The sequence below is a fragment of the Copadichromis virginalis genome, linkage group LG7, assembly GCF_057382275.1.
Source record: "Copadichromis virginalis isolate Kocher_CV1m ecotype Utaka linkage group LG7, C_Virginalis_male_GT1.1, whole genome shotgun sequence".
Classification (NCBI taxonomy): domain Eukaryota; kingdom Metazoa; phylum Chordata; class Actinopteri; order Cichliformes; family Cichlidae; genus Copadichromis; species Copadichromis virginalis.
Genome location: NC_140624.1, coordinates 30,501,508 through 30,527,859, shown reverse-complemented (window position 1 = coordinate 30,527,859; position 26,352 = coordinate 30,501,508). Strand labels below are relative to the sequence as shown.

Below are 26,352 nucleotides of genomic sequence, written 5' to 3'. Positions count from 1 at the left end.
TCAAAATAATCTTTACTGGTGCTGCACAAATCACTGTTCAGTCCTGTGGTCAGTCTGTGCAATAGAGACACAGTTAGTTACACAAGAAAATGGACAGTATAAACATGTAAGCATTTTTTACTCTTTGACTCTACAAGCGTAGCTGTGCATGATTCAGAGCTTTGGATGAGCTGATATCTTTCACCAGTTTTCAGAGGTGTGCTGAGGAACAGCAACAAGTGTTTCAAGCTTACTTCTTAGCCATTTGGCAGCTGCCATGTTACTTTCTGTGGGACCAGAAGCAACCATATTTAGAGGAAAGGGTGGAGTTTGAAGAAAAATTCACTGAGGTCAGAGATCAGGTGAGCAGTAGACTCATTTTGTCACAGTGTTCTATTCAGTCAGACTCCTTTTTTACTTCTTTTTCCTGCATAGTAGGAGTAATGCAATGCTTCACTTTACTGACCTATATGCTGTGTCCATCTTTGATATACAGTTTATGTTTGGTTTACAAACATGATCAGGTGAAACAAAGATGAACTGAAATAAATGAAAATATTGAGTTAAATATGTTATTCAGGTGAGTTCAGGCATGCAGAGACCGTTTTTTTAAGTCATTTTGAACTTCAGGTGATTGTTTTGCTATTTCTCAGCATTCTTAAAAAAAACCCCCAAAAAAACCACTGTGGTCTTGCTGAGGTGTTCATGTTATTCTGTCCATCCCACCTCCAGCTATGATGTAATGATTAAATGATGCAGAGTTTATTTGTGCTTGCACAAGTTTACCCATGAAAACCTCAGCATGTGTCAGAGTGTGTTAGTGTGACATTTCCTTAAGATGATGATTGAAAAACTTTATTAACACAAGCAGCAACAGTATGTTGTTAGTAACAGACTCTAGTGTACATTAAATACTCATTAACTTCTCCAATTAGTGATTTGTAACAATGATGTAAGCATATGCAAAGTGACAGCATTACAGTAGGGCCGGATTAAACGCTAAGCATGGCCCCGGGCAAAGAGGTGGTTTTGGGCCCCGCATAAAGGGAACGTTAAAGGAAAACTAGTGTGAACGATTCTTGGACTGACTTAATGGAGTCAGGCTTAGGATCTTAGGATCGAGACATTTTCATAGTGTGTAATCCAAACAACACAGCAGATTATTAATGACAAATATATGAAAAAGAGGCCGGGTACAAACTCCGCCAGAAGAGGAGGTCACATGTCTACCAAAGGTAATGCAAAAGCCATTTGGAGCGATCTTCAAAAAACAGTCAAATAGTTTTATCCATTTATTCTGCTTAAACCTCCCATCCTACCTGAATATAGTCATGTAGGATGAGGTTCGAATAAAATAAGCGCTTTATAACGAAGAACCAATATGCTGCTAATAAACAGAAAAAGAAAGGTGAGTATGTGCACCTTCATGTTAAGTGTTACCTGTTCATTAAATACATTAAAGACGTGATGCTTGCTGAGCTGGAGCTTCATCCGGAGAGTCTTCTGTCAGCAGCTTGCAGTGATGTTCATAAAGAAGAGTCATTTATAATTATTAGAGATGGTTTACAGTTACATCAAACTGCTGCTGTTGCTTATTTTCTTTTTACCACATGACGATTCTTTCACAATAAAAGACTGAGATGTTTTGTAATGTGGCTCTCTTCCCTCTCCTTCAGTAAATATTACCCAACAGAGAGTGTGAATCACAAACAGGCTCCTCTGACATCACCCACCCCATCAGTCACTTCACAGTGAAGCATTTAAAGGGCAAACCAAAGCAGCACAACTCTGTCACCTACTTCAGGTGTTTATTATCATGATATAAATAAAACTGCTTCAGAGAACCGCTGTTATTAATACCAACATGAGCTTAGGTATTAAGTGTTATTTTTCTGTATTCCAAACTTTTTTCAGCTGTGATTCAATTTCTTTAAATTTAAATAGTCTGAACAGCTTCACAGAAACATAACCAGACTAAAACTTCTCTTGAAATCACTCTTTTTAATGAATTTTGTGTGTTAAATAAAAGAGAAACATCCAAACAAAATACACGTGGAGGAAACCTGATACACACCCCGTCCCCCAATTAAACTGTGGAGGTTCAGTAGTCTGTAAGCCGGGTCTGGGGTGCAGACCTGGAGACCTCCACTCTCCTAAAAGGGTGGGTGCCAGCACTGTGGGACATAAATCTGGACAGTATGTGCTCTTTCTTGGTGCTGAGGAGCTGCTCCAGCAACAGGCCCTGCTGGTGCTCCCGCTGCTCCTGAGCCTTCAGCTCTGAGTGGAGCTGCTGCTGCTGCTGCATCTGAGCACGGAGGTCGGCTTGGTATGCTCCAGCTGCCTGCTTCTGCCTGTGGGACGGACAGACAGTAAGTCAGACACACGGATATCAGACACACGAACAGCACTCGGCCGTTTGCTGACCTACCGTCTCTTCTCCTCCTCCTCCTTCTGATTCTCCTCCTCGATAACTCGCTCCAGCTCCTCACACTCCTTTTTCACCTGGGCTTGTTTCTGCAGATTAGCATACACTGGAGTGCACAGACACACAGACGCAGACACACACACACACACACACACACACACACATTAAGTGAGCATTTAAACACTGAAACGATTAAAGAATTCAAACCGAAGTATAAAAACTGCCTCACATTTGTTCTGGATCTGCAGGTGCTGCGCCTCCATCACCTCCTCTATCAGCCTCTTCCTGGCCTCCCTCTCCAGCCGGCTCTTCTCCTCTCGTTTAGCCCAGACCTCCTTCAGCTGCTCCTCTATCAGCTGCTCCATCTCCTCCTCCTCTTTCCTCTGTCTCTGCAGCTCCTCGAACAGATACTCTCGGTACCTGCGCTGCTCCTCACGCAGCTCCGCCTGAATGCACACACACACACACACACACACACACACACACACACACACACACACACACACAAGCATGCACGTGGTAAATCAGATGAGTGCGTTCTCATGTTCATTCACAAGTGAAAACCTTTCTCTTCGCTGCTGAAAACTGCAAATACTGTTCTCCATCTTTTATCTGAATTTCTTGATTCTCATCACCTCACAAGAAATACGTTTTATTTACATTTTTTCCAATTTTGAAACATTAATTTAATCTTTACTCTGTGTTAGACCATACTGATTAACTTCAGCTTGTAGGCAGCTTCAGGTCCTTAGTAAATGTCTGACCTGCTTCATCAATGTTCACTCTTGTGTCAGCTACAGCTGACTGCAGTGCTCTGAGGCCCCCTGCTGGCCTGAATGAGGAAGTGCACTCACTGTGGCTAACACTGCCTGAATATTTTCATTCCTCCACTGAAGTCATTTGAATTTGTCTGAGAGGATCAGTGCTAAGAATCAATCTGTCACTGAACCATAGAAGGAACAGCACAGAAAACTCATCCACCAATCAAATAATGTTCATTCATCTTCTGAGTGCTGTTCCTGAAGTTCAGGTCTCAGGAGCAGTAGTCAGACCCCCCAGACCTCTGCAGTGTGTCCTGTGTCTGCACTGAGGCCTCCTCCCAGCAGGAGATCGAACACTTAAACCCGGTCGTGTCTGAGCCTCCTCATTCCACCTCAGCCTGATCCTTTTGATGCAGGTGAACAGCTCTCAGCTTCATTCTTCTGGTCTCTACCCAGAGCTCGTGGTCAGCTTTACTTTTACACTCAGTTCTCTTTTATTACCAAAGCAGTCTATCATAGCATCCACCTGCAGTCTGCTGCGCCGTCCTTCTCTCACTGAAGAACAGGAGCAGAGACACTTATAGCAGAGTGCTCTCTGACCTTTTACAGCTGAACACATGACCTCAGACATGTTAATGCTATTTCCTGCCATAGTGCTAGTTTGAGGCCATCCCTTAATCAGATCAGCAGAACTACATAATCGGCACAAAAAAAAAGAAGTGGTTCACAAACTCAGTGATAAAAAGCGCCCTGACTGAAGTCCAACAGCCACCAATCTAAGTCTGTGAGCATCCTCGAGAGGACACAGATCTCATCTTGTGTTAAACCCCAGTGTTACAAACAAGAGAACAATCATTTATAGAATTGATTTTACATTTCCTGGCTTAATCCGGCCTTGACGTTCAGGTTCTCTTACCTTCCTCTGAGCAGCTCCTTGTTTCTCATCTATTTCCTGCTTGAGCAGTGCCTGCAGGATGCTCATGTCCAGCTCCAGCTCCTCGCGCTGCTCCCGGGCCAGGCGCTTCATCTTCAGCCTTAAACCATGGTCCAGCAGCCGCCGCTGGCCCTGCTGTGCTTGGAGCTTCTGCTGCTGCTCCCGCTGCTCCTGCAGGAGGCTCGTCTGCCGCTGCTGCGCCTGCACGCCACACAGTTATCATACACTCAGTTACCACGCCTGCCAAATGTGCAAAAGGTGAATGTGTCACAGGTGAATGTGTATGAACAGGAGGCTCCTGGGCATGCTCAGAATGACCCTTTAAATCATCTTTCAAGCATCAGAATGATCTGCAGTGGTTGTGTGTGTTTGTGAGCTGTGTCTCCCCCTTGTGGTGATTTGAGATGAGTGCGACTGTAATGACTGAGGAACAGACCAGAAGCCGGGCTTCCTCTTCTTTCAGCTCCCTCTCCCGCTGCCTCTGCTGCTCGGCCGCCTCCATCTGCCTGCACAGGATGCTGCGCTGCTCCTCGTTCCTGTGTCGCCGGCTCTGGGCTCGAGCGCCCTCCAGCTCCTCTTTGGCTCGCCCGTCACCCGCCCACAGTTCAGAGAAGAGCAGGTCCTCCTCCTGCTGCCGCCGCTGTTGCGCCTGCCGGCTCCTCACCTGAGCGGTTCGCTCCTGGGACACCTGCTGCTCCGTGAGCCTGCTGCAGATGCTGCGCAGCTCCTCGCACTGCTCCCTGAGCACAGCAGTAACCACACAGCTGAGACTATTCATTAAAAACTAAAAGGATTTTCTGATGTTGGTTACAGGACTGCATCAGCATTTTAAAGTCTAACTTTCTGAACTTGTTTTTAAGCAGCTTCAGTTCAGGTAGGCCAAACTAGCTTCCTGCCTCGAGTTGTGCTCCCGTTTAACTTGTTCCAGTGTGAATCAGTAGTTTGAAATGAATTCCTTCAGGGGAGTTCACTGGCTCTAATATTAATGATTTATCTTGGGAATGTTTGTAATTGAGATGAATATTTGTAACTGTTTTCTGCTATTTAATTAAAGTGAATCACCATCTCTATAAGACATGCTGCGGTGGATGTTTAGGTGGAGGGTGCAGGGTACCTAAACTGCTGCTCCAGTTTCTCAGACACCAGCTGCTGTCGCTCGCTCTCTCTCTTGTGTCTCAGCGCTTTGGCTTTCTCTCTCATCTTTGCCTCTTTCTCTAATGTTGTCTCCTTTTTCTCCTCCATCTCCTGCAGGAACTGCTGCTCCTCCACCTCCAGCAGCTCTGCCAGCCTTAGGACACGATTGGGTGAGAAAGATGTCACAGCAAGCACAGACTGTAAATACTGTATCCCACCATCCACTCAGCACCCTCCTCTGTCACACCAACCCTCTGCATGTCCTCCTTCACTACATCCATGAACCTCCTCTGAGGTTTTCCTCTCCTCCACTCTGCTTGCACTTTCTTCTTCACATCTTGTGCACCCTTGTACATTGGATGGTTGACCCCAGATATTTAAACTCATCCACCTTCATCTGCTGCTTGCATGTTTATCTTTCCACCTGTGTGCTTATTCCTCTTATCTCCAGTTCTTCTCTCATCTCCAGGCTCTCCTCCACATGCTCTCTACTCTCACTACAGCCGAGGATTAAAACTATGATGCATTATTATTCTGAGCTTTAATAATCTCTGATTTTAGGTGGGATACTGGATGATGAAAACCGGTAAAAAGTCACTTGATTAGCAGGTACTAAGGTTACATGTGTGTTGTGTAATCAGAGTATAAAGTAATCTGAGTACTAAAGGTGCTGTGGGTGGACTTTGTCATCAAACCTGCGTCTCCTCTGCTCGACGTCAGTCTCGTGCTGGCTCACGGCGGCTTGGACTCCCCTCTCCACGGCTCCTTTCAGGAATCGCTGCTCCGTGTCTTTCAGCCATGACGTCTTGATGTTGCAGCTCTGTTGGTACTTGGAGAACTCCAGCACTTTGTCTCGGGCCGCGTCCTGCCTCTGCCTCTGCAGCATCAGCTGCTCTGCAGGCCTCAGAGCAGGAGGCCGGGCTCTCTGAGACACCACACAGATCCAGAACAACAACCACACAGACAGAAACTGACATCAGTAACACTGCAGTACTGTGAGGAGTAGTATTCATATTTTCTACTCCACCATGGAGAGCCTTCTGTCCTACTGCTGCACACTCTGGTTCAACTGCTGCACTTTGGAGGACAAGAGGAAACTGCAGCGGGTGGTGAGGGCAGCAGAGCTGGCAATTGGCACTTCACTAACCCCCCTCAGAGACATTTATCCTGGCAGACTTCAGAAGAAAGCCAGCATCATCCTCAAAGACCCCTCGCAACCTGGACACTCACTCCCACTTACTTACGCTATTGTGTACTTCACACGGAGAGATGCCAAACTGCCTTTCATTGTTCTTGTAACAGTGACAATAAAGAGCTATTCTATTCTATTCTTTTTTAATCTAATCTATTCTATTCACTGTAACTCACAAACATATCTTACGCCACTACTCCTGTTTAGTTACGTTGCAGGTTAATACTGAAGCAACGGCAACTATAATACTTTATAGATTTACTCTGAAATAGGACACTTTGCATAGTAAATGGTAAATGGACTGGTGATTATGTAGCACTTTCTTCTCTAAGAGATCACTCACAGCGCTTATACCTTCACACTGCAGAAATTGTACTTTTACTTAACAGCAGTATAAGTGCTATTACTTTAAATGTTGCCTTTACACCGCTGCATTCTGTTGTACTTTTACCCTGCAGTAAATTTACCTATTTACCTTACTATTATGGACCATTTTTACTAAAGGCGTGGTGCTGCTTCTTTGTTGGTGTCCCTCTTACCACAGCCACAGAGTGGGGCGTGGGTCCGGTGATCTCCCTGCACCTCGTTCTCCTCTGACTGAGCAGCATCCCGCGGGATTGGGCTCTTGGTGTCCGGGGGTCTGCCTCTGCTCTCCGGTTCACGACTCTTCGTTTCAGCTCTCGGAGCTCCGTAAGTCTTAGTAAAAAGTTAAAACACAGAGGAGACCTTCGCTTTCCGTTACCATGGAAGCAACAAACAGACAAGACGTAGGTCACAGCTCACTGTATGCGCATGCGTCACCGCAGCCGACATGCTGCTCCGGTGCATCAGCGTGGGCGCCGTATTTTTCCGGGGCTGCCCCGCCCCCTAAAGCACGAGAGTGTAAGTTTTGGAGTTTTTTTTGTAAGTTCTTTTTTATTTAAAACGTTTTTTTTAAGTGAAAAAAGGTTTTTAAATCATAGTATGGTAATTATAGCACAAAGTTTGGTTTGTTTCAAAGTCTGACTTAATGCGAATCGTTCAGATCGTTCTGCCTCCTCTCTGCACACCCACGAATAACCCTCTGCAGGTCGGCAGCGACACTAAACTTTATTTGTTACTGTGAGTCACCTCAGCCCCGTTTAACACTTTTGATACTAAGGTAATTTCGATGATTTAGATGAGTCGACACAGTGAAATATGTGGTGATATATATCACTTCCATCATCTTTCATCAGTGACTTAAATTAAAACCCCCATCTTGTTTTTCTTTGCCTGACATGATCCACAGTCAGCTTTGTTTAGTGAAAAAAATTTATGAAACATTTTCATAAACTATTATTCAATACTGGAAAGTTCAGTAAACTTTACTTGAAATTAGGTTTAATCCCCTGTAAAATGTGATGTGTAGAAAAATGCTGTCTTTAGTTTTACGAGTAATGCACAGGAACATCTCTATGTTTCAGCAATTCTTCTAAGTCCATAGCCTGAAATCACAGCCAAATACGGTGTTCACAAGAATGAACTTTTAGAACTTACAGATAGGCCTGTGTGCCACAAAACATTACTGCAAAGATGAGAACACTTCACTCTGAGTGACATTTAACAATACACTGACTTGTTTTTCAGCTTCACTCATAGGCAGGATGTTTTTAATTTTAGTGATACTGATCAGACAAGAGGAAGCAGTCCAGGTTGGAGGTTCACTTAAAGCACTTAAGTAAGTAAATGTACACAGTGGTCCTATCGACGTGCTCATTCAAGACAGTGAACGTGGACAATATGTCCTCATTTTCTTAACAAAAACTCATTGTTACACACAGGTGCAACATAAAAGTGATGCACGTAAACTGATTTGTACGTTTATCATTTCATGTTCTCTTTAAAATCCACCAAGTCAACAGTAAACAGCTGACGGTTAGCTTTAAGGTTGGGTGTGACTTAAGTCACAAGGTAAAAAAGGGAGATTTTCAGAAACTAGAACTTTGATTTTAAACTGAGTCTAAGATATTTTGGCAACTTCTATTTGAGTTTAATAAACCCAACCACTTCCCCTAAACCTATCAAATACCTGGTGGATGTGAAAAGGTTATTTACGCAATCATATACTGATATATGACCCTGGGAAACATAGTCATGATTGCATTCACATTCAGCTTAACCCAAAGAAATGGGTTTTGTGGTTCGGACTCCTTCTGACATTTCTTTGGAGGTGGAGGAACATCACAGTAATTGCTTAAAGGAGCTTCTTCGACATCTTTAAGAGTTCTAAACAAATGTCTGTCCTCCTCCAGAAAATCTTATGTACGCAAACGCGCGTTGTAACTTCTTATCTTGTGGGCGTCTTTTATTTTGACAGCGCATGTGCACCTGCGGATCACTTATGTGCAGCCCTGTCTATAACTACCTAAGTTATTTAAAAATTATTATCATTTAATTTACCCCCCTTTCCCAGCATCTTCACACTAATAACCCTGCACTTTGAAAAATTACCTGCAGGTGTGTCAAACATCAGCTTTTCTGTAAGTTGGCCATATAAGCAGGTTGGCATGCCACGAATCAAAACAGCAGAAACAGAAAAAAACTCTTCAGTCCAACTCCAGACTTGTTTTATCGACTGCCTGATTTACACTGTTTTAAGTTTTGTGTGTTTACATTTAATAGCAACTTATATTTGTATCTGTTCATCACCCTGTGTGGCACCTGAGGGTCCAGACCACCGGTCAGAAGAAACCCAACTGATCCTTCTCCTGGAACCCTGAACTGGACATTAGTGTGGTTATCAGAGTAAAACAGTGAACATCATCCTGAGCTGCACTGTGGTTTCTTAGCAAGCGTTATCACTCGTAGCTGAAATGAGCTGTAATCCGATGAGAGCATCTCAGTGAGGTTGTCATGGTAACTCAATGGCAGCAGCAGTGACGTTCAGGTGGGACCCTTCTGTGTGGATTCTCGATGTTTTTCCCTGTGCTTGTCCTGGTTCCTTCCGGAGCTCCGGTTGCTCCTGCATTGAAGGTCGTGCTGGGTCACTGCTGCTGGTGTGAATCCAGGATACGCTCACATCAAACACTCTTAATCTCAAGAGTTTCAATTCCTGTTTAATGGAGAGGTTAAAAACCACAGCCCTGTAATCTGACAGCAGCTTCTTATCAAATTACAGGTTATCATCAATTTTCTTTAGAAAATCTCGAAATACAAACTTTATCTTTATGTTGTTCAAACAGGAACAGAACTGTGAACCAGCAGAAACCAGAAACAGATGAAACTGCTCTGCCTCACTGACCCCTCATGACGAGGTCTGACTAAAGCGGGCTAATATTTCATGTGCTGCACGTGAGCATCTTTCTGTGTGAAGGAAATGAGACAAGCTTTTCTTCATTTAAATATTCTGCAGTTTCTATAAAAAGGCTGTGCGATCATTTTCAGTGGAGTGAAACTCAGGGAATAAAGTAAAATAAATAAATAAAATGATGGATTATAAGAGAACTAAAACTAAGAAAGGCAAAGATTAGAATTAGGAAAACTAAATGAGGCATAAAATAGAAACTTGAATGATGTGAATGAAGAACAAACCATGCAGAAAATATAATAATAACTAATGACTAAAAAACATGCTTATGGATAACAGGTTGTTTTGTCAGAGGTCTAGGTGTTCACTCTCAGTGGGTGGAGTTCCTGTCCTGACGTCTTGATGCATTCTCAATCATCCAGGAACCCTTTTTGGGTTCCTGTCCTGACTGTGATAACAGCGCTTTCTGCATATCAGTCATGCTCATCCTCCTCCCACACACTCACACATTCACACTGCGCGCACACACACACACACACACACACACACACACACACACACACACACACACACACACACACACACACACTGTTTAAATAAAAGAAGTGCTACATTAAAAACAAATCATCAGATCCAGAAACTGTGTTCACTCCTCAGTTACAGAGGAAGAAGGAAGATTTCATCTAGTTGTTAGCACACAGTTTCAAGACCTGCATTACGGTGCACACTTGTGTATTTGTGAACTTTTACCTAGCATGCATATACCACTAAAACAATACCATCAGTAGGGTTAAACAGTTATAAAGTGCTTGTAGCTTAGGCGATAGAGCAGGTGATCTATTTATCAGAATGTTGGCGGTTTGATCCCCGGCTGCTCTGTCTGCATGCCAAATATCCTTGGGCAACATACTAATCCCGAATTGCTCTCTGATGCATGAATCAGAGTTTGAATATTAGATAGTAGGAAGTGCTGGTAAAAGAGTCATGTTGTATAAAGTGCTTTGGGTGATCCAGCAGAGTAGGAAAGCGTTATAAAAGCGTGAGCTTTTCCCCCCTACCATTTGAAATGACCACAGGTGTTTATACCCACAGGTAAATGAACAGTTTATTATTTGTAAAAATAATTTCTGTTTTATGGGTTATGTGATAGTTTCCAACATTGCAGACAAAAACAAACACCCAGGAAATACTGAACATGTGTCAGTGAGGTAAGGCCACTTCCTATTCACGATAAAAAAGTAAATGTGATTGGTCTCTTCCTGCAGGCAGATACTTACTGAGGACAGCAGGTTTGATGATCAGAGCAGCGAGCAGGCAGAGAGACATCTACCTGGACATGGATCACCTGCTGCTGCTGCTGCTGTTGTGGAGCTCAGGTAGGACTGGTTTAAACATCATCTGTAAGCTTTCACTGATCTGACTGGAGGATTTCACCAAACGGCAGTGAGAAAATTATATACATTATGATTTTGCTGTATGTGTGTTTGTAAGTCCCTTATCTCATCCTAGACAAGTGGACCAATCATGATGAAACTTTGAATAAACATTGCTGAGGCCACTGTGAGTGCCAACATTATGATGTACACAAATATTTTTCATGCAATTGTATGTATTTGTACATCTGACAGGTCAAATGGTGACATTATGATTTAGTATTGTTCTGTTACATTTACCAGTATATACTGTAAATCTTCTGTCATAAGCTCATCTTATAGTGACTGTAATGCTTTGTTGACTTAATAAACCCCAAATTACATGTAGAAATAAAATTATTAAACTTCAATATTTCTAACATGTTTAGTGTTTAAACAAGCAAAACCCACATGAATGAAACACAGAGAACATTTAAACATATACTTACTAACATGAAAACCCATGAAACATTTTATTTAATCCCAATGTAGAAAAATGCATCATTCTTTATTTACCTAACCCCAAAGCAAACACCATGCATAGCACAGAGGTTTGCTGGTACATTTAAACATTTCTTTAACCAAATAGTTTATTAAAAATAACTGTAACATAAACATTAGAAATCTCAGTGTAAAATTTGGTGAAAAACTAAGTTTAAAAAAATTAACCCTTCATAATACGGCTTGTCACTAAGGACATAATTGCCCTGTAATTAAAAGGAATTTTTATGTATTTTCTTAGAAGTTACAAAGTAATTATATTCATATAAATTGTATTATTTAAAGGTAGGGACACTAAAATAAGGGGGTAAGTCAGATTACAAACATAAAATGTACTGTATAAATAATGAATTATTGCATTAGTCTTTATTAATGTGTAAGTAATCTTACACAACACATGAGTAATTTTTAGCATAACACCATATATTTTACAGGAAATGATAAATCATACTGTAACTAATTTTAACTGCAGCATAATTTCATGGTAATTTTGTGCAAAGACAATATTTCAGCATCATACTTTGTAAGTATGGCGTACGGAGCGGATTAATATTGCCTTTTTATGTCTTTATTTTAAAAACTTTTTTTACATGATTAATTTGTCTTAAAGATTCTTTAAGGTTTGTTTGACGCCAGATACATTTTGTGTGTGTGTGAAGCAACTGTTTTAGATGCTGTCAAAATAAAAGTTGACATGGATGATTCATTTTTAACATACTCTTCTTGTCACTGTCACTGACTCAGCTCCTCAGACTGGTCAGAGCTCATGGGAACAGTTTAAACTTAATAAAGATTAAAGAAATCCGTCTATCACAGTTTAAAAAGACAGTTGGTAAAAACACGATCAGTAACAATTTCAGATAAGCACGTTAATTGAAGTTTTAGTGCTCAGGGTATGAAATTAACTAGACTCAAGACTTCTTTGGTTTCCAAATCTCTATTACATGATAAAAAACGAATTATAAATTCAGATTTGAATGGGTACTTTTGTTCATTTTTCATTATTTGCATCTTTCTCTCGTAGATTTTGGCTTTAACGCACTTTGAACAGGCTCACACACCAACATGACACACATACAAACACCCATACACTCTGTGATGGCCAAACCCGTGGCCACACTCTAAAGTCGGTAAATTTTGTATTTTCATTCTTCATTTGAACATAGTAATACATTTTAGTTGCCAATAACTTTATTGATTGGTTTGGATACATTTGTTCTATTTGTAAGCGCGCACATTTAGTTTACTTATGTATTCATACTACTTCATTTCTTTGCTTTCTGACCAACCTTTGTCTTTTTATTTCTTACCTGGTATCATCCCTGGGAGTTGCTGGACAAAAGATGGTAGCCAGGGTTTGAAACCATTAAATATGAAGGAAGATAATTGGACCACACCACCACTTCCTGCTGAAGGGGAGGATGTGTATTTTCTTTACTTTAAAAACAAAGTATTTGTATTTAATTAAATATTTGAGTTTAGGGTTTAATGGGGTTTTTGATTTTCTTCTTTAGTGTTTAGTTTATTAACAAACTAGATTGTACTGCTTCGTTTTTGATTTATGATTTTGTTTTGTTTGTTACCCCTCATGTGTCACAATGGTCTGATCAGCCATTCTACAGGGAGTGCAGAATTATTAGGCAAATGAGTATTTTGTCCACATCATCCTCTTCATGCATGTTGTCTTACTCCAAGCTGTATAGGCTCGCTAGAGGGGCTTGAGCACCCGCCCCTTTCCTGATGGAAAGGGTAATGTGATGTGGGCAAACCAAGAAGTTTGCCCACATTACTCCTGTCCTTGCTGATCTGCACTGGTTGCCTGTCAAATATCGTATTCAATTTAAAATTTTGTTGTTTACTTTTAAAATTACCAATAACACTGCACCAAGCTATCTTAAGGAACTTTTAAACCCATATGCTCCTGCTAGGGCTTTAAGGTCTTCCTCACAGTTACTGTTGGTTCAGCCCAGATCTCGACTGAAATCTAGAGGTGATCGATCGTTTGCTCTAGTTGCACCGGAGCTGTGGAACAATCTCCCGATTGGCATCCGGGCGTCTGATTCTATTCATTCTTTTAAATCACGGCTAAAAACATATCTTTTTAAACTTGCCTTTTCTACCAGTTAAATGCTGGCTTGCTTGCAGTGACCTATTGTATTAAATTCTCTGCTATCTTTCCATTATTGGTGTCTTTTATCATGGTGGTACAGTCTTATCTTGCTATAATCTATGTGCTGCAGTTTACTCTTATTGGTGGCTTTTATCTGTGAACATAATCCGTTACTTTTATGAATTTGATGTTAATGTGTGAACTGTTTTATTTTTTATTGTTTTATGTAAAGCACGGTGGTTAGCACTGTTGCCGCACAGCAAGAAGGTCCTGAGTTCAATTCCAACATCAGGCCGGGGTCTTTCTGTGTGGAGTTTGCATGTTCTCCCCATGTTTGCGTGGGTTCCCTCCGGGTACTCCGGCTTCCTCCCACCGTCCAAAGACATGCAGCTTGTGGGGATAGGTTAATTGGATAATCCAAATTGCCACTAGGTGTGAATGTGAGCGCGAATGGTTGTCTGTCCCTGTGTGTAGGCCCTGCGACAGACTGGCGACCTGTCCAGGGTGTACCCCGCCTCTCGCCCTATGACAGCTGGGATAGGCTCCAGCGCCCCCCGCGACCCTGAAAAGGATAAGCGGAAGCGAATGGATGGATGGATGTAAAGCACTTTGGTATGCCCAAGGCTTTTAAATGTGCTCTATAAATAAAGATTGTTGTTGTTGTTGGGTTCCCAAAGTGCCCTTTTGTTGAGGCAACTTTTTAAAAAAAAAATTATTATTATTATTTTTTTAATGTGTGTGTGCGTGCGGAGTCCTGTCTGTGCCCCTCAACAATAATATTTAACTATTAATCACAGTTTTGCTAAATAAAAGGATCTGGCTTGCATCAGTCACATGATCACATTTAACCAATGATCGCCCTTGACGGCAGAACGCGCTGGTTACGAGCTCACAAAGAGCACGCGCATTTTTAGCCGTCCGGAGCTGTAGGAGAAACACAAGTTAACTCAGAGACACAGACTGATGCGACAAAACCAGTAAGTAGGTGTACAGCGTACACTGTAGTGTATAGCACCCAGGAGTATTAGCTTATTACGTACACGTTGGTAAGCTGTCTTGTTGCAACTGACGAACTGAAACAAACGAACGTGCTGTGTGTGCAACAGCGCGACAAACATTACCTGTCCTTTTATTAACTGCACAAGTAGTGCTGGTCATAGCTGCTGGCTACCTGTGTAAGGCTGTCATGGGTCTGTAGCTCTGTCACCGTTTTAGGGAACATATTTAGTTTTAAAGTATTTAGAACATATTTAGTTTTAAAGTAAGTTTCCGGGCTTTTCCTGCCTTTCTGGAGGGATTATATTTCACTAAAAAACGATCTAATATCCATGTCCACATAATTATGCATTATAATAATATTTTAAAAAACACACGCTGTATTTTAAAAAACATACATTAAGAAGCAGATTATATTAGATTTATATTTTAAATAAGACAAAATTTGGATTTTACAACAGTAAAATGATTGTATCTCTACAGTTTAAAAATTTAATAAGCTTTGCCCCTGCACAGAGTGGATAGATAGGGCAAGATACTAACCCCATGTTTGCCTACTGGCGGTGGTCAGAGGGCCCGGTGGCGCCAGTGTCCGGCAGCCTCGCCTCTGTCAGTGCGCCCCAGGGTGGCTGTGGCTACAATGTAGCTTGCTATCGCCTGTGGGTGAATGACTGAATGTAGTGTAAAGCGCTTTGGGGTCCTTAAGGACTAGAAAAGCGCTATACAAATGCAGGCCATTTACCATGTACCCATCAGGTAAAACATCGGCGATGTTTGCTTTGCCTTGTTGCCCATATTAGATTCTTGATGAATGTGTGTTGTTGTTATTCAGCCTGGTTCAATGTGCCCCTTTTTAACTTTGAGCACCCGCCCCTTTAAACCTCTCTGCACAGCCCTGGTGATGTGCATCTCTGCAATGAGAAGGGGTGTGGTCTAATGACATCAACACCCTATATCAGGTGTGCACAATTATTAGGCAACGTCCTTTCCTTTGGCAAAAAGGGTCAAAAGAAGGACTTGACAGGCTCAGAAAAGTCAAAAATAGTGAGATATCTTGCAGAGGGATGCAGCAGTCTCAAAATTGCAAAGCTTCTGAAGCGTGATCATCAAACAATCAAGCGTTTCATTCAAAATAGTCAACAGGGTCGCAAGAAGCGTGTGGAAAAACCAAGGCGCAAAATAACTGCCCATGAACTGAGAAAAGTCAAGCGTGCAGCTGCCAAGATGCCACTTGCCACCAGTTTGGCCATATTTCAGAGCTGCAACATCACTGGAGTGCCCAAAAGCACAAGGTGTGCAATACTCAGAGACATGGCCAAGGTAAGAAAGGCTGAAAGACGACCACCACTGAACAAGACACACAAGCTGAAACGTCAAGACTGGGCCGAGAAATATCTCAAGACTGATTTTTCTAAGGTTTTATGGACTGATGAAATGAGAGTGAGTCTTGATGGGCCCGTGGCTGGATTGGTAAAGGGCAGAGAGCTCCAGTCCTGCACCGGCGTGCCCGTGCAGCCCCCTCTAGCTTCTGCTCGGTGGCTACTGGGTGACACCTCGTCTGGGGATCCTCAGCCCTTCCCATGAGGGTGGCACGGATGCCCCTCCGGTGGTCCTCCTTGGGCTCTCCCACTCTGGGGCCTCTGGATGTCTGGGGCCTGGATCTCCTCCATGCCTGCTTCATGCCCTGGGGGACGGGGCTATGGCTCGCTACATCCTCTTGCATACCATTACATGTGGAAACCATTTGAATACAAGCGCGCTGATCCACACAGGTATGCACACGGATGTTCACTGCTCGTAGACTTAAATTACACCTTTCTTGGCTGCTACTTCAAAGCACATTGTGCGCTGTCTGTCCTGCGTGCTGCACAACAACATTGAATTTTTAGTATTTACTGCTGTTTACACTTAGCTAGATTAATGCGATGGTGTTGTGTTTAGTATGTTGCTTTGGGGTTTTTTTTTGCTTGTTTTCTATTCTTCTCTCAACAGGTGATCCAGGAGATTTTTTTTCTCCCCCCCTTTCTCACTGTCCCTCTCCCCTTCTGTTTTTCTTTTCCTTCCTCTTTCCCTCTCCCTTTCCTATCCCTCACTCATGTCTGTCCCATCTGTAACAACTGAAAATAAAATATAATAAATAATAAAAACAAAGGTCGATCAAATGGACCAATACGGCAATGCTACGATGATCCATTTGGCAAAGTAAATCCATTGGGTATCCTTGTTGGTCTTCAGACAACAATTCTGACGGCTAAAGAACCAAATGGGACAGGCCAAAAAAAAAAAAAAAAAGAGAGCTCCACTCCGACTCAGACACCAGCAAGGTGGAGGTGGAGTACTGGTTTGGGCTGGTATCATCAAAGATGAGCTTGTGGGGCCTTTTCGGGTTGAGGATGGAGTCAAGCTCAACTCCCAGTCCTACTGCCAGTTTCTGGAAGACACCTTCTTCAAGCAGTGGTACAGGAAGAAGTCTGCATCCTTCAAGAAAAACATGATTTTCATGCAGGACAATGCTCCATCACACGCGTCCAAGTACTCCACAGCGTGGCTGGCAAGAAAGGGTATAAAAGAAGAAAAACTAATGACATGGCCACCTTGTTCACCTGATCTGAACCCCATTGGGAACCTGTGGTCCATCATCAAATGTGAGATTTACAAGGAGGGAAAACAGTACACCTCTCTGAACAGTGTCTGGGAGGCTGTGGTTGCTGCTGCACGCAATGTTGATGGTGAACAGATCAAAACACTGACAGAATCCATGGATGGCAGGCTTTTGAGTGTCCTTGCAAAGAAAGGTGGCTATATTGGTCGCTGATTTGTTTTTGTTTTGTTTTTGAATGTCAGAAATGTATATTTGTGAATGTGGAGATGTTATATTGGTGTCACTGGTAAAAATAAATAATTGAAATGGGTATATATTTGTTTTTTGTTAAGTTGCCTAATAATTATGCACAGTAATAGTCACCTGCACACACAGATATCCCCCTAAAATAGCTAAAACTAAAAACTACTTCCAAAAACATTCAGCTTTGACATTAATGAGTTTTTTGGGTTCATTGAGAACATGGTTGTTGTTCAATAATAAAATTATTCCTCAAAAATACAACTTGCCTAATAATTCTGCACTTCCTTGTTTATACCCTTGTATGTCATTTCATGTTTAGGTCAATTATGTATGTTTGGGCAGTCATTTGGTTTGTTAAGTCTGCAGTCTTTGCCTGAGTTCAGTTTTGTTTCTTTGACCTCTTTTATGAGCTCAACATTTATTACTCTTGTAAATATAATTTTTGGGGGTTAAATAAATGGAAACTATATTTTTCTAATAATTCCTGGGACGACTCCTGTTTTTCAACTCGGTCCATCACACACTCATATCTGACGATCAAAGGAAAATAAGAAACTCTGCAAAATCGGTCAATTTGAACTTAACATCAAACTGTGCTGCTCCTCTCACTGTCAGGGGGATGAATGTGATGAGCCATAGAACGCAGGGTAGACAGAGTCTCTTCTCTCACAGATTCACTGCAGAAAATTTAGTTACAGGGAAATCAAGCAGCACAGCTGAAAAACGCACTGAATGGTAAATGGACTGATTCTTATATAGCTCTCCCGGAGTACTCAAAGCGCTGTATACAACATGCCTCATTCACCCACTCATACAAGCACTTCTAAACACAAGTGCAAACTAAACTACATTCATACTCCGATGAACGCATCGGAGGGCAACTTGGGGTTACAATCTTGCCCAAGGATATTTGGCATGCAGACTGGGGAAGCCAAGGATCGAACCACCAACCTTCCAATCAGTAGCTGATCTGCTCTACCACCTGAGCCACAGCCACTGAGAGCTCAGCTTGTGGCCCAAAGAATGAGGACAGCTTGGCCAGTGCTTCACATTCTACCCCTGGATGGATGTGGATGTTTCAAAGCGTATGTTTAGAAAAGTAGTTTATTGTGCAACGCTTTTAGTCCGATGTGCTGGGTAATGTAATGGATTCATGCATTCATGAATTCACCTGCCGTCTACCTCCATTACTCCTGCTGCTTTTACCCATTATTGCCTCCACTCTTGATCATTAAAATGCACTATTCATTCCACACATGTAGCTTGCACTTATTGATCTGGCACATCTGGCTTCAAACTGATGGTTTTCTTTGGTTTTCTCTTCAGGAGTCCAAGCTGAAGGGAAACACAACTCAACAGGTGAACAAAAAACAAAACAAAAAAATAAAATACTCAGCAGGAAAGGTTGACTTTAACATTTTCAGGAGTAAATTTCTTTATTGATGGCTCTCTGCTTTCTGTTCAGAGTCTGATGGTGTCAGATTGGTGGAAGGACCCAGTTTGTGTGCTGGTACATTGGAGGTGAAACATCTGGGAGAGTGGAGACCAGTGAATGTCATTGACTGGACCCTGAAGGAAGCAGCCGTGGTCTGTGAACATCTGGACTGTGGCTCTGCTGTTGCTTTCGGATCGAAACCGCAGATGTCTGCATCTTTGTGGAAGATCAAACTTGACTGTGTTTGGTCAGGATCTACTCTGAGGGAGTGTGCAACACCAGATAATTCTTATACAGCCCTGATTCTCACCTGTTTGGGTGAGCTTATTAGTGACATAATCTATGTCATTGTGTTTGACATTAATTCAACAGTTTGACACATATGCAAGTTTTCTTAGATGATGGTTTTCAGCAGCAGCATTTTTTTCTTTCTCCAGACTCTGTCAGGCTGCTGAATGGTTCCAGTCTGTGTTCAGGCAGACTGGAGGTGAAGTCTAACCAGAGCTGGTCCTCAGTGTGTGAAGCTGACTTTGACCAGCAGGATGCAGAGGTGGTCTGTAGGGAGCTCGGCTGTGGGCCTCCTTCGGTCCTCCAGGGGGCGCTCTATGGAGAAGTGGAGGCTCTAGCGTGGAGCAAAGAGTTCCAGTGTGGAGGCCATGAGTCTGCTCTCCTGGACTGTAGAAGCTCAGGCTCAGCTAGAAACAGCTGCTCACCTGGCAAAGCTGTTGGACTCACCTGCTCAGGTAAATGGTAAATGGCCTGCATTTGTATAGCACTTTTCTAGTCCATAGGACCCCAAAGCGCTTTACACTACATTCAGTCATTCACACACACATTCACACACTGGCGATAGCAAGCTACATTGTAGCCACAGCTGCTCTGGGGCGCACTGACAGAGGCGAGGCTGCCGGACACAGGCGCCACCGGGCCCTCTGACCACCACCAGTAGGCAAACATGGGGTTAGTATCTTGCCCAAGGATATTTGGCATGCAGCCAGGATGCAGCCTGGGATCAAACCATCGACCTTCTGATTAGTGGCTGACCTGCTCTGCCACCTGAGCTACAGGTAGAAGAGGAGCTGCAGCTTTGATGTGGTTCAAACTCACTTTATTCTTTTACTGATGACTCTCTGCTTTCTGTTCAGAGCCTGATGATGTCAGACTGGTGGGAAGAGCCAGTCGCTGTGCAGGTGAAGTGCAGGTGAAACAACTGGGAATGTGGAGATATGTGATTAATACTGCACACAACCTGGAGGAAGTCACTGCTCTCTGTGAACGTCTTGACTGTGGCTTTGCTGTGGGAATGACCATGTCCCGTTCCGGGCTAGTCACAGACGACTGGGAAATAAAACGTGATTGTGCTCAGGCTGGATCTCCTTTGAGAGAGTGTTTGAGTTTCTCTGTCATCACATTTTCACAAAAAGGCCTATTCAGAGAACTTAAATGCTCAGGTAAGCAAATAAAAATTCTGTGGACATAAACATGATTTCTACTTGCAGCGGTTGGTGTCATCTAAACATTTGTATATTGATGTTTCCACAGTTATCCTAACTTTAAGCTTACTCAAAAGACACACATTGATCATGAGCTATAACTGGCAATAGAATACAATATGTTCAAATGATTACATTATTTTTCTTAAATGCATGGCATCATTGACAGTGATCTTACTAAAGTTTCTTTAACTGATGCTGTACAGGGAGAACTTAGCTTTCTGCTTTAGTTTTTGTCAGGATGTAATTAAACACATTATTGCCCATATACTGTGTGAAGCTGTCCCCAGGGACAAAAATATACATATGATATAAAGTTTCAAACATATTAACAGGAATAATGTTCATTAAACACACAGCTTATCTGAGGAAAAATAAATAACTTGTATCATTAATTAACCCTACCGTCATGTTGTGTGAAGTTAAAAAATCTAAAAGAATTAGTTCAAAGTACTTTTTTAATATGAAAAAGTGTAATAAAAATATAAAATGATATTTGTTCATGTTATATATTTGTAACTCTGGTCTGCATGTTTATATTACATAGATACATCAAAGAGGAGGTTAAAGGGGTCAAAAACTATTTGAATTTGACTGTGAAACATACTTCACCCAAACCACACACACACACACACACACACACCTACACACACACACACACACACACACACACACACTATTGACCTCGTGTATAAAGTGCGAGAATGAGCGGGTTGTTATCAGTTTTGATGGGGAACTTTTGTGTTTCTGTGGGCAAACTCCACCTACGCTTAGTGGAAATTCAGCAGAAAAGGAGCAAGGCAAGTTTCTGCAAAGGAGTCCAAACAAGACTGCAGCTACATGTTACAAAGTTTCCTTTCAGAGTTTTACAAAATTAGCAGCAAAAGTAAACAGCTGACAGCCCTGGAAGTTCTGGACTCAACTTTGAAGACCATCTTGAGGTCAATTCAGAATCTGATGATTCAACAAAATATTTTTAAAAAAGAACAACTTGTCTCATCTCAACATGTCTCCAGTGCGTGCTGTTATAAAGATGTGTTCTGTTGTTAATGATGAAGTCATGTTGAGTTGTGCCGAGGTTGAATCAGTGAATAGTTGTTTGCTGCCATCTTTTTCTTGTGTGTCTGCTGTCTCTGATCTCTCTGTTTGATCTTCTCTGATGTCTCCAGACTCTGTCAGGCTGCTGAATGGTTCCAGTCTGTGTTCAGGCAGACTGGAGGTGAAGTCTAACCAGAGCTGGTCCTCAGTGTGTGAAACCGACTTTGACCAGCAGGATGCAGAGGTGGTCTGTAGGCAGCTCGGCTGTGGGCCTCCTTCGGTCCTCCAGGGGGCGCTCTATGGAGAAGTGGAGGCTCCAGTGTGGAGCAAAGAGTTCCAGTGTGGAGGCCATGAGTCTGCTCTCCTGGACTGTAGAAGCTCAGGCTCAGCTAGAAACAGCTGCTCACCTGGCAAAGCTGTTGGACTCACCTGCTCAGGTAGAAGAGGAGCTGCAGCTTTGATGTGGTTCAAACTCACTTTATTCTTTACTGATGAATTTATCCTTTCTATTCAGATCCTGTTAGGTTGGTGGGAGGTGCCAGTCGCTGCTCAGGTACATTAGAGGTAAATTATATGAGGCAGTGGAGCCCAGTGGATGTCTCTGACTGGAGCCTGAAGGGAGCAGCTTCTGTCTGTGCACATCTGGATTGTGGCTCTGCTGTTTCTGTAAGACGGACAAAGGCCACTGGATTCTATCCGCTGACAGTACGCTCTGACTGTGTTAAATCTGGATCTGCTCTAAGGACGTGTACAACATTCATGTCATCTTCCTTCATGATAAAGCTCAACTGCACAGGTAAGCATATCATTTCAATCCAAATAATTTTCTTTATGTGGATCGAATCTACAATTTCTGTCAGTACTTTGTTAGGTTAGAGTCAGGAAAAGAAAAGTGAGGAAAGAAGATGGTAGTAAGGGCATTAAAATATATATCAGAAAGATCCAGCTCAGAGCCAGCTAATGAAGAATGTTACAGACAGAGGGGGTATGAATGACTTCCAGTGGTGCTATGCTATATAAACAGAGAAAACCAAGTAAAGATGTACCCAGTATATCACGAATGGCCACTGAACAGAGAAATTGATAGCAAAAGAAACAGGTGTCCTTCTAAACGCAGGTGGCCAGTCTTGGCTGACACACTTCTATAAGATTCTTTCAGACAGTTGAGAGGCACTGTCATCTGAATGGAGCAGTGGCTCCCATCTTCAAGAAAGGCAACTGGTGGGCATGTTCCAACTTCCGGGAGTCACACTCCTCAGTCTGCCAGTAAAAGGTCTACGCCAAGGGCCAGGAGAAGATTGTCCATCTGTTAGTTGCACCTCAGATTCAAGTGGAACAATGTCGTTTTCATCCTGGTTGTGGATCATTGGACCAACTCTTTATCCTTTTGAGTATATGAAGTGCTTTGAGAGACAAGTTTGGAGTCATATCATGTCCTTCATCCCTTCCACCTTTGATGCTCACCAATTTGGTTGCAGGGCTAACAGGTCTACTGAGGATGCTGTTGCTGCTGCTCTTCATTGTTCCCTGTACCACCTGGAGCACCAGGGGAGCTACACACACCTCCTCTTTATTGACTTTAATTCTGCCTTTTACACCATCCTCCCTCACAGGTTGGTGAGCAAGCTGTCAGCCCTAGGACTCCTATACTCCACCTGTCTTTGGATTAAGGACTTTGTAACACAATGCACACAAAGGGTTACGGTGGGCCCCCACATCTTCTCGACCATCAGCATCAGCACCGGCTCTCCCCAGGGCTGTGTCCTGAGCCCTCTGCCTTTCATGCCGTACACTTACAACTGTGGGGGGGGGGGGGGGTTGGGGGTGTCTGCCTACAGGGACGAAGTGGAGTGACTGACAGCGTGGTGCAGGGACAACAACCTGCTCCTGAACACAACCAAGACCAAGGAGATTACTGTAGATTTCAGGATAAGAGAACAGACATTAAACCACTTTTTATCAGTAGGGATGGGGTGGAGATTGTGTCGGACTTCTGCTTCCCTGCTTCACGTCATGGAGGACCTATCCTGGTGTGTGAACGATGCTGCAGAGCTGTCAGTAGGCTCAGCAAAGTCTTTATTTCAAAAGCTGCTGGTGTCCTTCTACCAAGAGCATCCTGTGCAACTGCCACTGTTTGTGGTTTTCCAGATGCAGAACAGTGCAGAGGAAAACACTTAAGGGGATTATAAAGGTTGCCCAGGGGATCATCGGCTGCTCTTCAGCCTCCCTGGATGAACTGCACAGCTCTCGCTGTCTCAGGAAAGCAGAAAATACCATAAAAGACTCTTCACACTCCGCACATAAACTGTTCCAACTGCTGCCATCAGGCAAAAGATGCAAGAGCATCAGAGCAAAGACAAATAGATGAATAGCAGTTTGTACCCTGTAGCTGTTAGGGGACTGAATGACCCATAATTACCTCCATTTTAACCTGACAAGTACAGTGCAATGGATGATATCCTGTGCAATAGTGTTAAATGTACAATAAGGTTTTATTTATTACTGAATGACTGTGTTCTACCTTTTTTATATTATTCTTTTGTAATCATGTTTAAACTTTCATTTCTTGACACTGCAGGGACTGCACCTAATTTCGTTGTACTTGTTACAATGACAATAAAGATATTCTGATTCTGATATTCAAGCATGTGTGGGAGTGTGAGCGACCAGTCTACATGTGTATTATGGAGTTGGAGAAGGCATTCAACCATATTCCTGTGGGTGTCCTGTTAGAGGTGTTTCAGGAGCGTGGGATGTTGGGTCCGTTGTTGAGGGCTGTTTAGTCTCTTTACAGCTGTATAGAGAGTTTACTTAGCATTTCCAGTAATATGTCTGTGAAACACCACGGCAGACCCGGTGACATGTTCCTCTGGTCCCTCTCTAAATGGTAAATAAATTTCTGTTTGATCTTCTCTGATGTCTCCAGACTCTGTCAGGCTGCTGAATGGTTCCAGTCTGTGTTCAGGCAGACTGGAGGTGAAGTCTAACCAGAGCTGGTCCTCAGTGTGTGAAGCTGACTTTGACCAGCAGGATGCAGAGGTGGTCTGTAGGGAGCTCGGCTGTGGGCCTCCTTCGGTCCTCCAGGGGGCGCTCTATGGAGAAGTGGAGGCTCCAGTGTGGAGCAAAGAGTTCCAGTGTGGAGGCCATGAGTCTGCTCTCCTGGACTGTAGAAGCTCAGGCTCAGCTAGAAACAGCTGCTCACCTGGCAAAGCTGTTGGACTCACCTGCTCAGGTAGAAGAGGAGCTGCAGCTTTGATTTTTTTTTTAAACTCACTTTGTTCTTTGCTGATGACTCTCTGCTTCTGTTAGAACCCGTCAGGCTGGTGGGAGGAGCCCATCGGTGTGCAGGCACACTCAAGGTGAAACATTTGGGAGAGTGGAGACCAGTGGATGTCTCTGACTGGACCCTGGAGGAAGCAGCTGTTGTGTGTGAACAACTGGACTGTGGCTTAGCTGTTTCTGTAGGACATAGGGTAGAGTCCTCAGACTTGCCAGTGTGGGTGATGAGACCTGACTGTGTTCAGGTTGGATCATCTCTGAGAGACTGTGCAACATCAAATGACTCTTCCTCCATTGTGAATATCACTTGCTCAGGTAAGCGCACCATAATCTGTGACACAATGAATAACACTCATGTGTCCAGCGACAGTTAACGTTTTCCATTGGAGTGAATTGAAAAGATTCAAATCCTCCATGGACTACTGAACCTCACCTGACATGACACACCTTTCATTGTTATCTACATCATCTCTGTCTCCTACAGACCTGCTTGTTCAGCCAGTCATTTCTTTGTCCTCCAATGACGGGGTCTCTGAGGCCCAGCAGCAGGGGTTTCGGGTATCCAGAAGTTCCAACTTCACCATCAGTTGTTTCATCCAGCCACAGTACCCTGGAGGCTCCTTTCAGCTTACCTTCAACAAAGCATACAAATACACCCAAGCAGCTGTCAATCACTCTGCCCATTTCCTGTTTCCTGCTGCAGAACCCGCCCACCAAGGAAACTACAGCTGTGTTTATCACGTTCATGTTTTTTTTCATAACGTCTCCTCTGAGAGCCGACTGCTGTCTGTCGTTGTCTCAGGTAAGCTGAAGCTGACATCAGCCATCAATATCAACATGAGTTTGAGGACAAAAGGAAAAGAGAAAAAGGAAAAAGACAAACACTTGACAAAACATAAATTTTGAGGTGACACAGCAAAAAAAAATCGAATTCACATGCATATTATAAGCTTCAGTTTAACAAGCAATAAAATATCTGGAGAATAAAAATGAAGATTAATTGTAAGAGTGTCCTTTGCCAAGAGGCAGCAGCGTTAATTGAGCTTGTTAATATTTGTTAGGTTTCAAAGGTAACTGACTCAAACAGGTTTATTCTGTTTTCATGTTGCTATAGCCTGAGCTGTTGGACTCATGATGGTTGTGATGTGTCTGATCAGATCACACAGGTCTTACCGTCAGAGTGATCCTCCTGCCGCTGATTCTGCTGTTGGAGAACATCGTCTTATATTTCTGCTGTAAGGTAAAGAATAAATCTTTTTAGCAGCAGGAATGAAGTCTGTTCATTGAACTGAAGTGAGGAGCGATGCAGTCAGTCTAATCTGTGTGCCACTCCAGAACAGGAGGAAGCAGAGGTCCAGCAGACAGGAGCACACTGAGATGGTGGACGGTAAAGTTGGTGTTTGTGGAGACGAAGGAGCTCATGGAGAACAGGAGGACGTCTGAGCAGCTCACCTAACATCTTGATTAATCTGTCAGCAGAAACACAACTGACCATTATCTCAGTGAAAGATTTTACTTCCCTTTACTAATAAAACTGGAATTATTCTGTA

General features: G+C 43.0%; 2 protein-coding genes across 3 annotated transcripts; one reads left to right on the top strand and one right to left on the bottom strand.

The window, feature by feature from the left end:
* Window positions 1–1,960: 1,960 nt before the first annotated feature.
* cfap53 (cilia and flagella associated protein 53) lies at window positions 1,961–7,190 on the bottom strand. The gene is made up of 8 exons (XM_085462962.1): window positions 6,965–7,190; window positions 5,929–6,158; window positions 5,214–5,387; window positions 4,536–4,839; window positions 4,082–4,300; window positions 2,634–2,850; window positions 2,408–2,510; window positions 1,961–2,330 (listed from the first exon to the last, which is right to left on the bottom strand). Exons 1-8 carry the CDS (start codon window positions 7,031–7,033, stop codon window positions 2,081–2,083), a joined length of 1,566 nt encoding a protein of 521 aa, XP_085319088.1. The 5' UTR covers window positions 7,034–7,190; the 3' UTR covers window positions 1,961–2,080.
* LOC146705321 (scavenger receptor cysteine-rich type 1 protein M130-like) lies at window positions 7,157–26,352 on the top strand. Of its 2 annotated transcripts, none has more exons than XM_085462959.1 (13): window positions 7,157–7,307; window positions 10,959–11,069; window positions 18,884–18,916; window positions 19,023–19,310; window positions 19,430–19,735; window positions 20,138–20,443; window positions 21,655–21,960; window positions 22,038–22,319; window positions 24,450–24,755; window positions 24,833–25,117; window positions 25,287–25,604; window positions 25,960–26,042; window positions 26,143–26,352. In XM_085462959.1, the coding sequence occupies exons 1-13, from the start codon at window positions 7,169–7,171 to the stop codon at window positions 26,176–26,178; spliced, it is 2,799 nt and encodes a 932-aa protein (XP_085319085.1). In that variant the 5' UTR covers window positions 7,157–7,168; the 3' UTR covers window positions 26,179–26,352. The 2 variants fall into 2 exon arrangements, with proteins under 2 accessions (XP_085319085.1, XP_085319084.1); XM_085462958.1 differs by having other exon boundaries at window positions 26,138–26,352.

Excerpts from the sequence above, each read along its gene's own strand:
- LOC146705321 (XM_085462958.1), top strand. The coding sequence starts at position 7,169 with ATGGAAGCAACAAACAGACAAGACGTAGGTCACAGCTCACTGTATGCG. Across the intron at positions 18,917-19,022 it reads AGGGAAACACAACTCAACAG|AGTCTGATGGTGTCAGATTG; the intron begins GTGAACAAAAAA and ends CTTTCTGTTCAG. Across the intron at positions 25,118-25,286 it reads TGTGAATATCACTTGCTCAG|ACCTGCTTGTTCAGCCAGTC; the intron begins GTAAGCGCACCA and ends TGTCTCCTACAG.
- cfap53 (XM_085462962.1), bottom strand. The coding sequence starts at position 7,033 with ATGCTGCTCAGTCAGAGGAGAACGAGGTGCAGGGAGATCACCGGACCC. Across the intron at positions 2,851-4,081 it reads AAGGAGCTGCTCAGAGGAAG|GCGGAGCTGCGTGAGGAGCA; the intron begins GTAAGAGAACCT and ends GTGTGCATTCAG. Across the intron at positions 2,511-2,633 it reads CCTGCAGATCCAGAACAAAT|TGTATGCTAATCTGCAGAAA; the intron begins GTGAGGCAGTTT and ends TGTGCACTCCAG.